We start from the raw sequence: 13039 nt of genomic DNA on the forward strand, positions 1-13039 counted from the left end.
AGATTACTGAATTGCACCGCAGATCTATAAACATACAAAATGTTTTACATTAATGCCCGTTCGTAAATTGGCATCAATTCAAAGCTGGCACCAATCCCAGCTGAACCATCATACTCCCGTTAATGTTTTACAAACACCTACATTGCAAGTCAGTCGAGGCATGTTTTGTTGTCTTTCTTCCACAAAGGCACACCTATTTTGCTATGTTATTTAAAGATATTTTATTTATAGATTAATTTCTTCTAATAAGCACTTAAATAAGCATTCGTGACTATTTTGTCTTTCATTTTCTTTAAAATTTTCAAAATATACCCTTTGAAAGAACTTTTAAGAAAGTACTTTTATAGAAGCATTTTTACAAATGCACTTTAATAAAATTACTTTTATGAAAGCACTTTTACAAAAGTAATAAAAGCACTTTTATGAAAGCACTTTATAAAACATAAAAGTGCTTTCACAAAAGTACTTTTTGTATAAGTGCTTTTATAAAAGTGGTTTCGTAAAAGTACTTTTGTAAAAATGCTTTCCTAAAAGTGCTTTTATAAAGTGATTTTGTAAAAGTACTTTTGTAAGAGTGCTTTTGTAAAAGTACTTTTATAAAAGTGCTTTGTAAAAATGCTTTCATATCGTAAAAGTGCTTACATAAAAGTACTTTTATAAAATTCAACTAAGGATAATTTTGTAAGTGGTATTTTAAAATTCAACTAGGGATAATTTTGGAAGAAAAAATTGAATAAGTACTTATGAGCACTTAAAATACTATGCAGTTCCATGTATGTTTGATATTTTAATGACATTGCTATGTCCTTGTAATGTATTCCTATGATGTTATTTATTTATGTTCCACTATCTATTTTTGTTAATAACCAGTATTTTATAGAAATCGAAAACTCTTTAACCATTTTTTACAAAATTGAGAATTATAGTTAAATATTATAAAAAAATATCCATTGCTAATGTTTTAGTAAATAATTATCAATAAATATTTATTCTTAATAGTTATTATGGAAATTTAAAATATCAATAATTATTCAAAATTTATAGGAAATTGCAAATTATAGTTAAAAATTGTCATTTATGGAAATTATCAATTGCAATAATTGTACAAAATGATCAAAAGTAAGAATATTCGCCAAAGATAACTATTCAAAATGTTATTAAATAATTATTGAATAATTGTTGTTGTTAATTATTTAAAATAATAAAAAATACAGTTAATTATTATTAGAAATAATTATAATATCAAGATAATTATTCAAACATATTTCAATTTCCTCAATATGTAGCCAATAATTGTTGATAATTATTCAAAATAATTAAAAACTATGTTTGATAATTAAAAATAATAATTATAATATCAAGATAATAATTAAAAAAATAATCAAATCTCCTCAAAATGTTGTAAATAATTATTCAAAATTAATTTCCTCATAATGTACATTTGGAAAAAGGTAATCAATGTTTAAGATATTTATATTGGAAGATAAAATATTATGATTTTTGGAATTTTGGAAAAGAAAATTTTCGATTAACAAGTTTTGGAAAATAAAAGATAAATTAGTGTAATTTTGTAAATAGATTATTTACTAACAATTTAAACATATATTTCAATAATGTTTTTTATAAACTATTTAAACGGATAATAAATTATTAAATAGCAATTTATAAATGAATTTCAATAAAAATTAAAATTACATAAATATAATAAAATTTTCATAAAATTATATTATAGAAAATTAAAGATAATTTTGTGTACTTTTGAAAATTTAAAAAGTTGTATAATTTTCATTGTAAATTATTATTTTTGCAATTTCTAACCAAATTATTTATTACATTTTCGGGAAATTATTTTAGAAAATTATAATTTAAACCAATAATTAAACAAATTATTCCTTTACATAAATTAGTATCTTTTTCATAAGGTTTTTCCGTACTTCGCACGATCCCCACTAGTACAAAATACAAGGTTTTGCACACTACGTATTTGTATTTGTACAGTTGTACTCCTCCCAATTGAGCGTGAAAAGTTATTCCTTATGTCATGTTACGTACATGACAATCACAGAAGAAATAATCAGTGTTAAAAAAAAGAGCGCGAAAAGTTATTCCTTTACCTACCATTTATTTGTATTTTTAGTATTGATTTATTAGTATAATTATAATATTCTAGTGAAGCCCTTACAAGAGCAGACAGCAGCTGCATAAAACTACAAACGGTCTGCCGCGTTTTATCTTTTTATATCTCTTTCGGCTTCCTTCGGAAGGAAGCAAAGGAGCGAGAAGAAGCGGGAGCTCCCCTCCGTCATTGATTGTAAAATCGTCTTCCAGAACCCTAGTTTGAAGTGAGTTCTTCGCTTAGATTGCAGACTTCGATTGTTTCATTGTTTTTTATTGCTTGTTCTCATCGCCTTGGATTGAATTGGACTTTAGTACTACTACAATGTTGTCTCATTGTGGATGCTTTATTATTTATTTGAGAAACTCATGAATTTCATCTCGTGGCGTTTACATTAGTTTAGTTTAACCTCCTTTTGTCCTTTTTTTGTCTGTTTCCAGGTGGTTTGGATTGATTGTATTTGTTATGATATTCTATCTTGATTGCCTTCTGTCTTTCCAGAGAGCTTCTTTCCCTAGCTTTTTGTTTAATTCTTATTTTGTTAATAGGATTTGTTATTCACTTCGAAAGATTGCTCAAGTATCCGTGGATTTGGGGTTTATTCCTTTTATCTTATTTTGACTGCAAAAGCATCGAGTACGTAATCTGCATTCAATCTTTTTTCTTAGATATTACTTCATCGCTATTCAAATTTTCTGTTTGACGACTACCATTCTTTTTAAGACTTTTGTTATTTTGTCTATTTCTTTATTTGAATCATTTTTCATCTTTTGTAATGTTGGTCTTCATTCTTACCTCACATTGACTGCGTATGCATCTGTCTCCATGACCTGCCTCTGATTTTTTGTATCGGATAGCACCTCATTATCAATGAAATGATACGTTTTTCCTCCTCATTTCTATTAAATCATTTATACATTGGCTCACGAGTTTATAGGTTCTTTGTTGGCTTTGTTCTTCAATACATTTGCTTCTTAGTACCTTACCGTGAGTCTCAGTCAAGGATTTAAATTTCAATTTTTGGCAATGTCTTGGCATGGTTTGGTATGAAAATTTTATGGACATTTTGGTGGAATTTTGAGATCCAATCGAATTTTCATAAAGAAAAAAGAACTCTTGAATAAATCAACTAAACAATATTCATTTTATCAGTTATTTCTTTTGTTCCTTTTTTTCCTCAAAATTGATTTCTCTCTTCTTTCACATCTACTATATTTATTCCTGTTTTCTCTGTATTATACCAAGATCAAGATCACAGAAATTTCTTAGCCCATGTCTACCTCTTTTTGGTTATTCCTGGAATCAGAACAAAAAAAACCAGAATTTCAAATATTCCTACATAATTTGGATCCTTGACATTGTTTTAACCAAGTTGGATAGTAGTTATTAAAAATTAGGTTTCACTGATTAACATTGAGAATTGTGGAGATTCTCTAAGGGTTTTGTGCAAATGGAGAGAGTTGGGGTTCATGTTTAATGGAGACTTGGTCATTGTGGTTAGGGACTATAGTTTTGATGCGAGAGTCAGGATCCAGGAATTTGATTTTAGCTTTCTTTCACTGAGAAGTTTGTCCCAAAGGTTCTGAAAGGACAAGAAGGTTGAAAAAGGAAGCACAAGAGAAGAGGTCATTAGGCAAGGGAGACCAAATTCTATCATCTGAAGAGTTTTGATCCAAAATGACATTTTCTAGTTTTGATAGTAGGAGAACAAGGGAGTACACATCCGAAAGTTAGAATTACTAATTTTAACAAGATACACATGTTAAGTGGATCTTCCAGGTTAGAATGTTTGATAACAAAGTTTCAATTTCTAGGTTAGTTTTGCAGTTATAGAAAGATATCATTTACCTTCTAACTATGAATTCCTTTGATTCCTACCAACAATGGTTTATGCTTAAGAAATTTGATTTGTCAATTATTGCTGTTCAAATGTTATTTGAACTTTTCATTAGCTGTTTTAATTCCTAACTATTATCTGACTTCCTATTTTCCTTTGTGGCATGAAGAACATCTGCAATGGAGAGATCTAGTTCATGCAGTTTAGGGAATGACGATGAGGGAAGAGCCTTGGAGATATTACTTGATGCCTTTGGTGCTGTATTCTCTCTAAAAGACATAGCTGCAGCTTACTGCAAGGCAAAAAGCGATGCAAATAAAGCTGCTGAGATTCTGGTTAATTTGCAAGGAGATAGTTCTGATACTTTCGTACATCCACTCAATAATGGTTTGAGAGATACAACATCATCAGTTTCATCATCAGATGATATTTCTGAGAAGTTGACTTGTGCATATAAGGATTCCAAGACATCAAAGCCAAGAAGATATTCTGCTTCAATGGGTACTGTTTCAAGTGTCATTGGTAAAGAATATATTAGGCCCACACAAGTGCAGAGTGAATCTTGCAAAGCCACCAAACCGCTGAAATTGGATTCCAAGGATTTGCCAGAATCTGAACTTTGGCAAGAAGATGGTAGCTCTTCAACAAATGAAACAATGCATAAGGACATGGAAGAGTTTCTGTTTAGAATACTTGGAGATGGATTTCAGCTTCGTAGGGATGTTATTCAAGAAGTTCTTGGTAAGCCATCATTGTCTTATTATATTTTGAGTAGCTCACTTGGGACTATTCAAAAAGGTGCGTGCCTTTTTAAGCAAGGCGCAAAAAAATTAAAAAAATCTAAAAAATAAAAAAAAATGTAAAAAAAATAAAAAAGCCAAAAATTAAAAAAATGCAAAAAAATCAAAAAATTATTAAACATAATACTAATAAAAATATAACTGATATTTTAGAATCATTTTTTTAAAAAACCTATTATCTAAAATTAAAATACATAAACATAACATGTAAAGCATATTCAAATGAGAATTTAAAAATAAAATCAAACATATAAAACATTTTCAAGAATATAAAACCCATAATCTCTTTTCTTCTCAATTACATTACTTCAAGTAGCTAATGTGGCATATTACATTCCTGATTCTACAAGCCGCCTTTGTGCCACACCCCTCGAGGCAAGCCCAAACAAGTCCATGTTAGGGTCTTAAATTCTTAGATTTCACACAAAAAATAATGATTTTATAGTTTTAATTGCTTTTTAAGAAGATGTTTTATTAGAATGAATGACTGAACAACATTACCAAATAGGGGGTTTTGGTTCTTGTTTGAACATAAGATCTATGCTTGTCATATATGTACACACACATATACATATACATATACATATACATATACATATACATACATGTATATACATACAAGTTCAGCATTGCATTATAACAATAATGTTGTCATTTATATAAAGTATCATGGTGTGTAATGGTTAATAACTAATCAAATTGGAAATGCAGGTCTTTGTGGATATGACATGGAAAAGGTATTACATATATTCTCCTTGTACCTAGGATTCATTTGTTTTCTGACCGGTAAGTAGTCTAGATTCATTTCATATGTTATTCATATAATGAGTTGAGCATGAGCACAGAAATCTTTGGACCATTTAATGAGGGATTTCTAATTACAGTATGTATCTTGTTTAGACTATTCATTTGTGTTCTTCAGTCACATATTAAAGGTGAATGTTAGAAATAATGAATGATCAAGGTTATAGAAAGATTAGTTATGCTTGGAAGTAATTTTTCTCTGAATCAGTGCATAAGTTTGGTCTCCACCAGCTTGGTTTACTTGGACGACTGAGCTTAGCTGGTCTTGGGATGGCATCCTCCTCCCCTAGATACAGATGAGCCAGCTTTGCAGAGAACTCCAAGCTTAATCTAAACTTTGGCTTCTTTGATATAAGCTGGGTCTTGGCTGAAGTTTCTTATTATTTATTTTAAATTAAGTGCAGGTATGGCCTGGACTATTGAACATAATCTAAACCAGGCCAGGCTTGGGCTAGCATAGTGTCACGAGCAGGTTGTGGTCCGCTGTCGTGGTTCTTGTACTGGCTTATAATCTTAATAATGTAAATTTAGCATCTCATTTGTATTTTTTATTAGCAAAGAATATTTATCAACATGAAATCTTTATTTATTCTATTTTCTTAGATTGATTATGATACATCTAATTCTTATTTGTTGTTTTTCAGTTGAAAAAGTTCAATTCTTTTTTCACTTTGATTTTATATAACAAGTTTGAATTTTTTGGTGAAGTACATATTAATTTTCAAATACTTGGTCTGTGTTGAGTAATGATGTTGTTTAGTTAAGGAAGCACAATAGGCAAAAGGGTTCTTTTTTTAGTGGAGGGGTATTGAGTGCAAGGAAACACCTTTTAAATTAACAGTGGCATGCTTTGAAGCAATTCTCTTCTTCTCATTTAAAATTGTTGGTAAGGAAGTAATAGATGTGTGGAATTTGCCTTATATGCTCTTGTTTCTATCCAGGTCATACATGGCATGATACGTGCCACTTCTGGTGAAGGGAAGTTACTAATATTTGAAGCCCCAATATGTCATTTTGTCAAAAATTAAACAACCTCTACACATGAGGGGCATCTGTGGTAAAACATGAACTTCTTTCTAATAGTAGAAAACTGCTGAATCAAAGAATCTGTAAAGAAAAGAGAAATTTCTTGAAGAATAAGAGAAAGAGTGTTATGGGCCTGGGAATAGGATTTCGTCACGGGTCGGTTCACGGGGAAAACCTCCTGTTTTCCCTTGTTCCTCCCTGCTCTTGATGAACCTATCTTGGCGCCTTAATGGTGATTTGTCCAAGAGATCACCTAACTCTCCTTGCTCTCTTTCTTGACTGAAATTTTCGATGGTTTTATTCAATATTCTCAGCTCCTTAAATAGGAGATTACAAGAGATAGGAGTCCTACTTTTAGGAAGACTCCTTGCTAATTAGGAAGACTCCCTACTAATCTATCCTACTGAACTGATAATATAAGATAAGATAAGACTCCCTTAATCTATCCTACTGAACTGATAAGATAAGATAAGACTCCCTACTAATCCATACTACTGAACTAATAAGATAAGAACACTGAATAGATAAGACTCCTACTAATCCCTGCTACTGAAAGCAGATAAGTTAAGAATACTGAATAGATAAGATAGGATGAGAACACTAAATTGCTGTTGCTGAGAACACTAAATTACTGCTGCTGCTGCCGGCACCCACATCAAAGAGAAGAGAAGAAATTGAGAAAGAAAAGGAGAGCAATCAGTTCTGGTCGCCCTCCTCACTAGTATTTATACTTTTAATTAAAAAAGGGTACAGTGACTAATATGCCCTTATAGGGCGCCTAACACATAAAACTGCATATATAACTCAAAAGAACCACTGCATATATAACAACAATAACTACTAAATCTGCACAAATCTGCCCAAAAACCTCAACACTAATAAACCCTTGTGGACCCTTTGATACCTGCTAGGCTTTTGGTCTTTGGTTTTTTTCTTCCTTTTTCTTTTTCCCAGGTTCCCCTTCAGTGAAATTCTTTTTTACAAGAAAAGATGACTTGGTGTTTGCATAGATTTAACTTTCCAAAAAGTACAATATGACTTGGTGTCATCTTGGTAGAACATTCTTCTTACTGCTCCTTAAACAATCAAGACAATGGAATAAATGCCAGAGGATTGATTTCATTTTGTCTTAAAGAATTAACCCAAGTTACTCGAATTTTTTTTTGCACATTCAACTTGTAATAGTATGTTCTTTGTCATAAATGTGTGGTACTGATACTTTCTAGCATTTAAGTAACCTGTATCTTCTCAATTGGTTAAATGTGTATGCCATCTTCACTCTGCACCATGACCAAAGTATCACCAGTTTCTTCTAGACAAATAAGTTTGTACTTTCATTTACTTTATTTGTTCTAACTCAGTTAATAAACACCTTCAAGGTTGATGCCTCTAATCTTTTCATTTAGCTTACAAATTTTGAAATGTTTTTTTTTTTTTTCTTTTCAAAGAAAATTACATATTCTTTGAGGAGAGTTAAGAAAGTTTGCCTCTCCTGTTCTTGTAATTACCGTGCTTTAAAAGTCTTCTAATGAAATTCTGTTATTGATAAAAAAATACATATTGTCAACTTCTGATGTGGATGTAATTTATGAGGTGAGTTTTTCTGATTTTATGAATTTCTTCTCCATACAGAGCATGGAGAAATTACTTGATATGTCAACATCAACTTTGGAGAAGAATGATGACATTATTGGTGTGTCGGCTGTAAGGGTAAGTTTTGAGTTTCAAATGACTGCAAACTGTCTCATGCTTATTTTCTGAAGTAGTTATACTTTATCACAATAAAATCTCTGACTTTGCCTTCTTCGAAGGACTAGTTCTTTGTTTGTTTCTCTTTGCAATTAAATGTCACTTATAAATAAATCAAGGCCATGAATAGGGATATCTATTCAAAGTAATCATGTGTAGATAGTTAACAAGTCTGAAGAGTTGTGATTTTCTGATTGGATAAACTAGTTCTTTGTTTGTTTCTCTTTGCAATTAAATGTCACTTATAAATAAATCAAGGCCATGAATAGGGATATCTATTCAAAGTAATCATGTGTAGATAGTTAACAAGTCTGAAGAGTTGTGATTTTCTGATTGGATAAACAATTGTGTTACCATTGAGATCTTTATAGGAGATATGGACTGGACTTAAGGCATTTAAACCCCCATCCCCCACCCCCAAAAAAAAATCTGAACTTGAGGTTTAAAAGAATGAGTGATGGAATCTTTTCTTATTTCCAGGACCTGGCATATATTGAGTAGTGGATATGCCAAAAAATTTGATTTTGCATGACAACTATCAAGATCAATATGGGGTAGTAAACAATTCATTTTCACGCTTAGATGCGATTTGCATGTGTACCTGAATTATAAATGTCACTAATTTACCTATATGCTAGAAGAATGATATAGTCCATGAGATATGCATATATTAAGTAAAAAGAAAAGCAGTAGCTATATGACAAATTTAAAGATTTATCATCACTGAATGATTTTATAGGTTTACCTTAGCTAATGTGGAACTTGTTTCATGTGTTAATATTTTAGTAAGTGGTTATAATTTTCAAATTAAATATACAAGCAAAATATTGGTATTGGTACATTGAACCTGAAAATGTCAATGCAAAAGGAAACATTGCATTGAAATAATTGAGAGCATATAATATTCAACTTCACCTTGAAAACATTTGTCAGTTAGATTTGTGTGTGTGTTCCTTACAGAACATGAGCTTGTCTAGATTGAGCTATGGACCTGCAAAGTTATTCAATGATTTTTTATATGATAATAAGCAAATGTGATAATTGTTTGTAGCTGTTTGCGCCCTTAACTTTTCACTGTTATACCAGTTCTATTTTCTTATTTAAGTTTATCTTCCAAGTTGAAGGATAATTGTTCAAAACCAGAATTTCTCTCCCATGAAGAAAAATTGAAGACTGCGGATTTTGCACAAATGTAAGTTTGTCTGCATTTGTTAGGAACTTTTGGTTGGAGCTGGGTCTGGTATTGGGTTAATGGCCTTCTTTTTTTTTCTCAATCAAAATATTAGTATAGATGATTTTCTTCCTTTTTAATGTATTGTAGAAGGTCAAACTTGCTTTTTTCTCCTATTGAGACAGTGACAGAGCTAAAATTTCAAATGCAAATGGAGTGGAACCACATTATAGAGACAAACAAAGATATGATCTTCAGAAGGAAGTGCTAACAGCATTGTTTACTGTTCCTGAAAGACCTGAAGAAGTATCAAGAAGAGCCCGCCCACCAAGAGCAGTGAGGGGCATGAGAGGAACTAGAAGAACTGTGGTAGTTGAACCTCCAAGTGACGCACCTGGAGAACATTCAACTAGAATTGTAGAATTGCAACAAAACACTGTTGAAGGTATGTCCTTAAACAATCATAGCTGTGAAGACACACACACACACAGTAGATAGTGCTTATTAAGTCATAAATGAGAACATGTTAAACAGTAAGCATCATTTTATGTTTTCTTTTTTGTGTTTTATATGAGAGAAACCACTTTGTGCAAAAAAGAAAAAAAAAAGCGAAGAAGAAGAAGCCAAAGGTTAGGACTGTATCCAGTCTACCCTTCCCATGACCCCAGAGATATCTGGGGCCAACATTGGGTAATGACCTTTTTTATGATTTTCTGATATGTAATTATCTCCGATATGTTTGAGAAAGGTTTTTTTATGCAAGGTTTAAAATGTCGATGTCAGTGGAAATGTCGGTCATCCAAGTATAAGAAACATGTTGGAAATGTTGGAAATAGCGTATGGAAATATTGTAAAAATTATAGACATGGTAGAAACATTGTAAAATATGCAAAATATAGAATGATATTTTATGAAATGATAAATGAAGCATAGGCACACCTTTTTAAATTATTATCTTGTTTCAAATCACTAAACAAAGCTATGAAACTAAGGTTATAGACAAAAGAGTATGTTCTGAAGTTGCCCTGTAAACCATTCAGAGCTTTATGCTAGAATGAGTTAAAAGTAAAATTTGAACTCAGAAAATATACATGGTTGTAATAGATCAACCAAATAATCTACTACACAAACAAAAACTAATATTTAACTACATGTTTGAAATGAATATTGAGCTAGCTTGAAATTGTCATCATGTAAGTTAGGTGGACAATAACTTGTTACTTCACATGTCTACAATATTGTCACCAACTTATGTTATAATACTATCTCTTGTAAGTTAGGTGGACAATAACTTGTGTTCACTAGGGAATGTGTCGATTCTAGTAAAATTTCATGTCGCTACCCAAGAAAGTGGAAATGGAAATACGTTGTGGAAACTATCTCTTGTACTCTACATAGTTCTATTAGTGTTCATTGGGGAAATGTTGATTCTAGTAAAATTTCGTGTTGCTACCCATGGAAATGGAAATATGTCGTGGAAATATTAGGGAAATTAGGGACATTTTAAACCATGTTTTTTGACCCATTAAATGCATTTTATTTTAGGTTGTGGTTTGCCTTAAAATTTGGTTGGAGCCAGTGTTTTAAAAGGCATGGGAGGTGTATGTCTGGAGGCGCGCCTCCAGGCGGGGCACTCCCAAAATGCCCTGAGGCGTATGCCTCTTGCGCTTTTTTCATGAGGCATGCTAGAGGCGCACACCTCATGCACCTCATGCACATCTTATATAAAAAGACAAAAAAAAAGAAAAAAGAAAAAAGAAAAAGAAAGAGAATAGGAAAGAAAAGAAAGGAAAGGGAAAGGAAGGGAAGAAAAGATAAGGGGAAAGAAAGTGGTTTGCCACTTTGCCCCCTGCCCCTTTGGCTGGGGGGTGCGAGCTCACTTCGCTCGCTCACCTCCACCTCGACAAGACCCCCCCTTTCAACTAATATTATGCATCTTTATTCTTCTTAAAATAAAAGATTTTTATTAAAAATAAAGAAAAAATGAGATCCCCCTTCCTCTTCATCCTCATCCTAACCCCCCTCCTCTTAAGGAGGCTTACGCCTCTTGCGTTCTAAACTATGCCTCACGCCTCTAGGTAGCAGAATGCCTCACGTCACGCCTCCGCGTTTTAAAACATTGGTTGGAGCCTATCCTTTTTCATTTATTGTCCATGAAAAAAGTCCCTATCTCTTTTTATAATATTTTCTTTATGCTTCCATGAATCCATCACACTGTTTATAGGCATCAACTGAAGTCTTTCATTTTTCTGTTGCATATACAACATTTAATCAAAAAAATCAAAGTACCAAGATTTAACTCAAGCCATGTAATGTTCATCCAAGAAAGTTTCATTTTCAAGTGCCACTAAAACAGGAAAATTTGTGGAAATATTTCGGTTCAGTGGAAGTTTACAAACAACCATGAATGTGCTCCATTGTGAAACTGCATTAGAAAATATCCTCATTGCTTTTACGTTACTTTCATGATTTCCCTTGTGAAACATCCAAAATAACAATGAGGTTCTCAAATTTGCTAATGCTCTATTATGAATTATGCACCCTTGATCCTTTTGAAAACCTTATAGTCCTTCAAGCTCAAATTTGCTAATGTCCAAAACTTAAGCTTAAACTTTGTTTATTTTTCAATATAAAATTGAATTTTTTATCTTCAAAAAAAGCTTAAATTTTCGGGTCCAACTCTTGAAAAAGGAGTAAAGGACAATTGTTAAAGATAGATATCCTCATAATGAGCTTTTGCATTCCTGAAAAGTTCGAATTTGAGTAAAAGATGACAATTCTGAGAAGGCAATTGCATCTCCCAAATCTAATATTCAAAAGTAATGAAAGAATGTGAATAAGCAAATGGTTTGACTCTCTAAGGAGGTGCGCCACTGTTCTGTTGATAGTATATGCTTTCACTTGTTGCAAAGTATCCTTTTTTTGACTTTCTTGCTACCTTTTTAGTGTTTCTATATCTTATAAATTCTTCTAGATAACACCACCATAGATGAGGAGGATAGCTACGAAGTCCTTCGTAGAGCTGTTAAGGAGTATTGGGTTATGATGAAGGAATATTATAGAGCTGTAAGTAGAATGTTTTCAGAATTTTTTGTTGCCAGAAGTTTTCTTCTTAATACAGAATGTATTTCATGTTTGCAGTGCTGTTACATCTATGTGAAGAAACAAAGTTGATCTTTATCGTCTTCAAGTTTAGATGATGTGCACTGATACTATTATTTAATTTACAGGCTGCTGATGCATTTGTAAAGGGAGATCATGCTCAGTCTAATGCTCTTCTAGAGCGGGTACTGCTGTACTGCTTCTATGTCATAAACTTTAATGAATTCTTGCGCTTAGATGAATGGTATTAAATGATATGTTTTTATGTTTAAATCAGTCAAATTACATTTGCCTATGTCTTTGATTTCAATTCCCTGCTTTCTGAACCCTTTTAGCTGAAGGTTTTCACATTATTCGCCTTGTCACCTTATTCTGGCTTCCATGATTTTCAGATGTGCCACTTAACAAAGGCACATGAATGATCAATTCACAAA

The 13039-nt window shown here is 32.0% G+C and overlaps 1 protein-coding gene across 7 annotated transcripts in view; it reads left to right on the top strand.

Annotated features, from left to right (window-relative positions):
• Nucleotides 1–2163: 2163 nt before the first annotated feature.
• Nucleotides 2164–13039, top strand: part of SDE5 (silencing defective 5) — a 45819-nt gene continuing 34943 nt past the window's right edge. Inside the window, exons 1-8 of one of the 7 annotated variants that reach the window (XM_010244634.3) lie at nt 2164–2342; nt 4123–4694; nt 5465–5490; nt 8216–8293; nt 9451–9524; nt 9689–9948; nt 12478–12569; nt 12734–12790. In XM_010244634.3, the coding sequence (XP_010242936.1) occupies nt 4133–4694; nt 5465–5490; nt 8216–8293; nt 9451–9524; nt 9689–9948; nt 12478–12569; nt 12734–12790 (1149 nt within the window). In that variant the 5' untranslated portion in view covers nt 2164–2342; nt 4123–4132. Of the gene's footprint in view, nt 2343–2406; nt 2753–4122; nt 4695–5464; nt 5491–8215; nt 8294–9450; nt 9525–9688; nt 9949–12477; nt 12570–12733; nt 12791–13039 lie in introns of those variants that run through there. The other 6 variants (XR_016072092.1, XM_010244633.3, XM_088886830.1 and 3 more) reach the window with 6 other exon arrangements.

This window comes from Nelumbo nucifera, chromosome 1, assembly GCF_055504915.1.
Source record: "Nelumbo nucifera cultivar China Antique chromosome 1, China Antique-T2T, whole genome shotgun sequence".
NCBI classification, from domain to species: domain Eukaryota; kingdom Viridiplantae; phylum Streptophyta; class Magnoliopsida; order Proteales; family Nelumbonaceae; genus Nelumbo; species Nelumbo nucifera.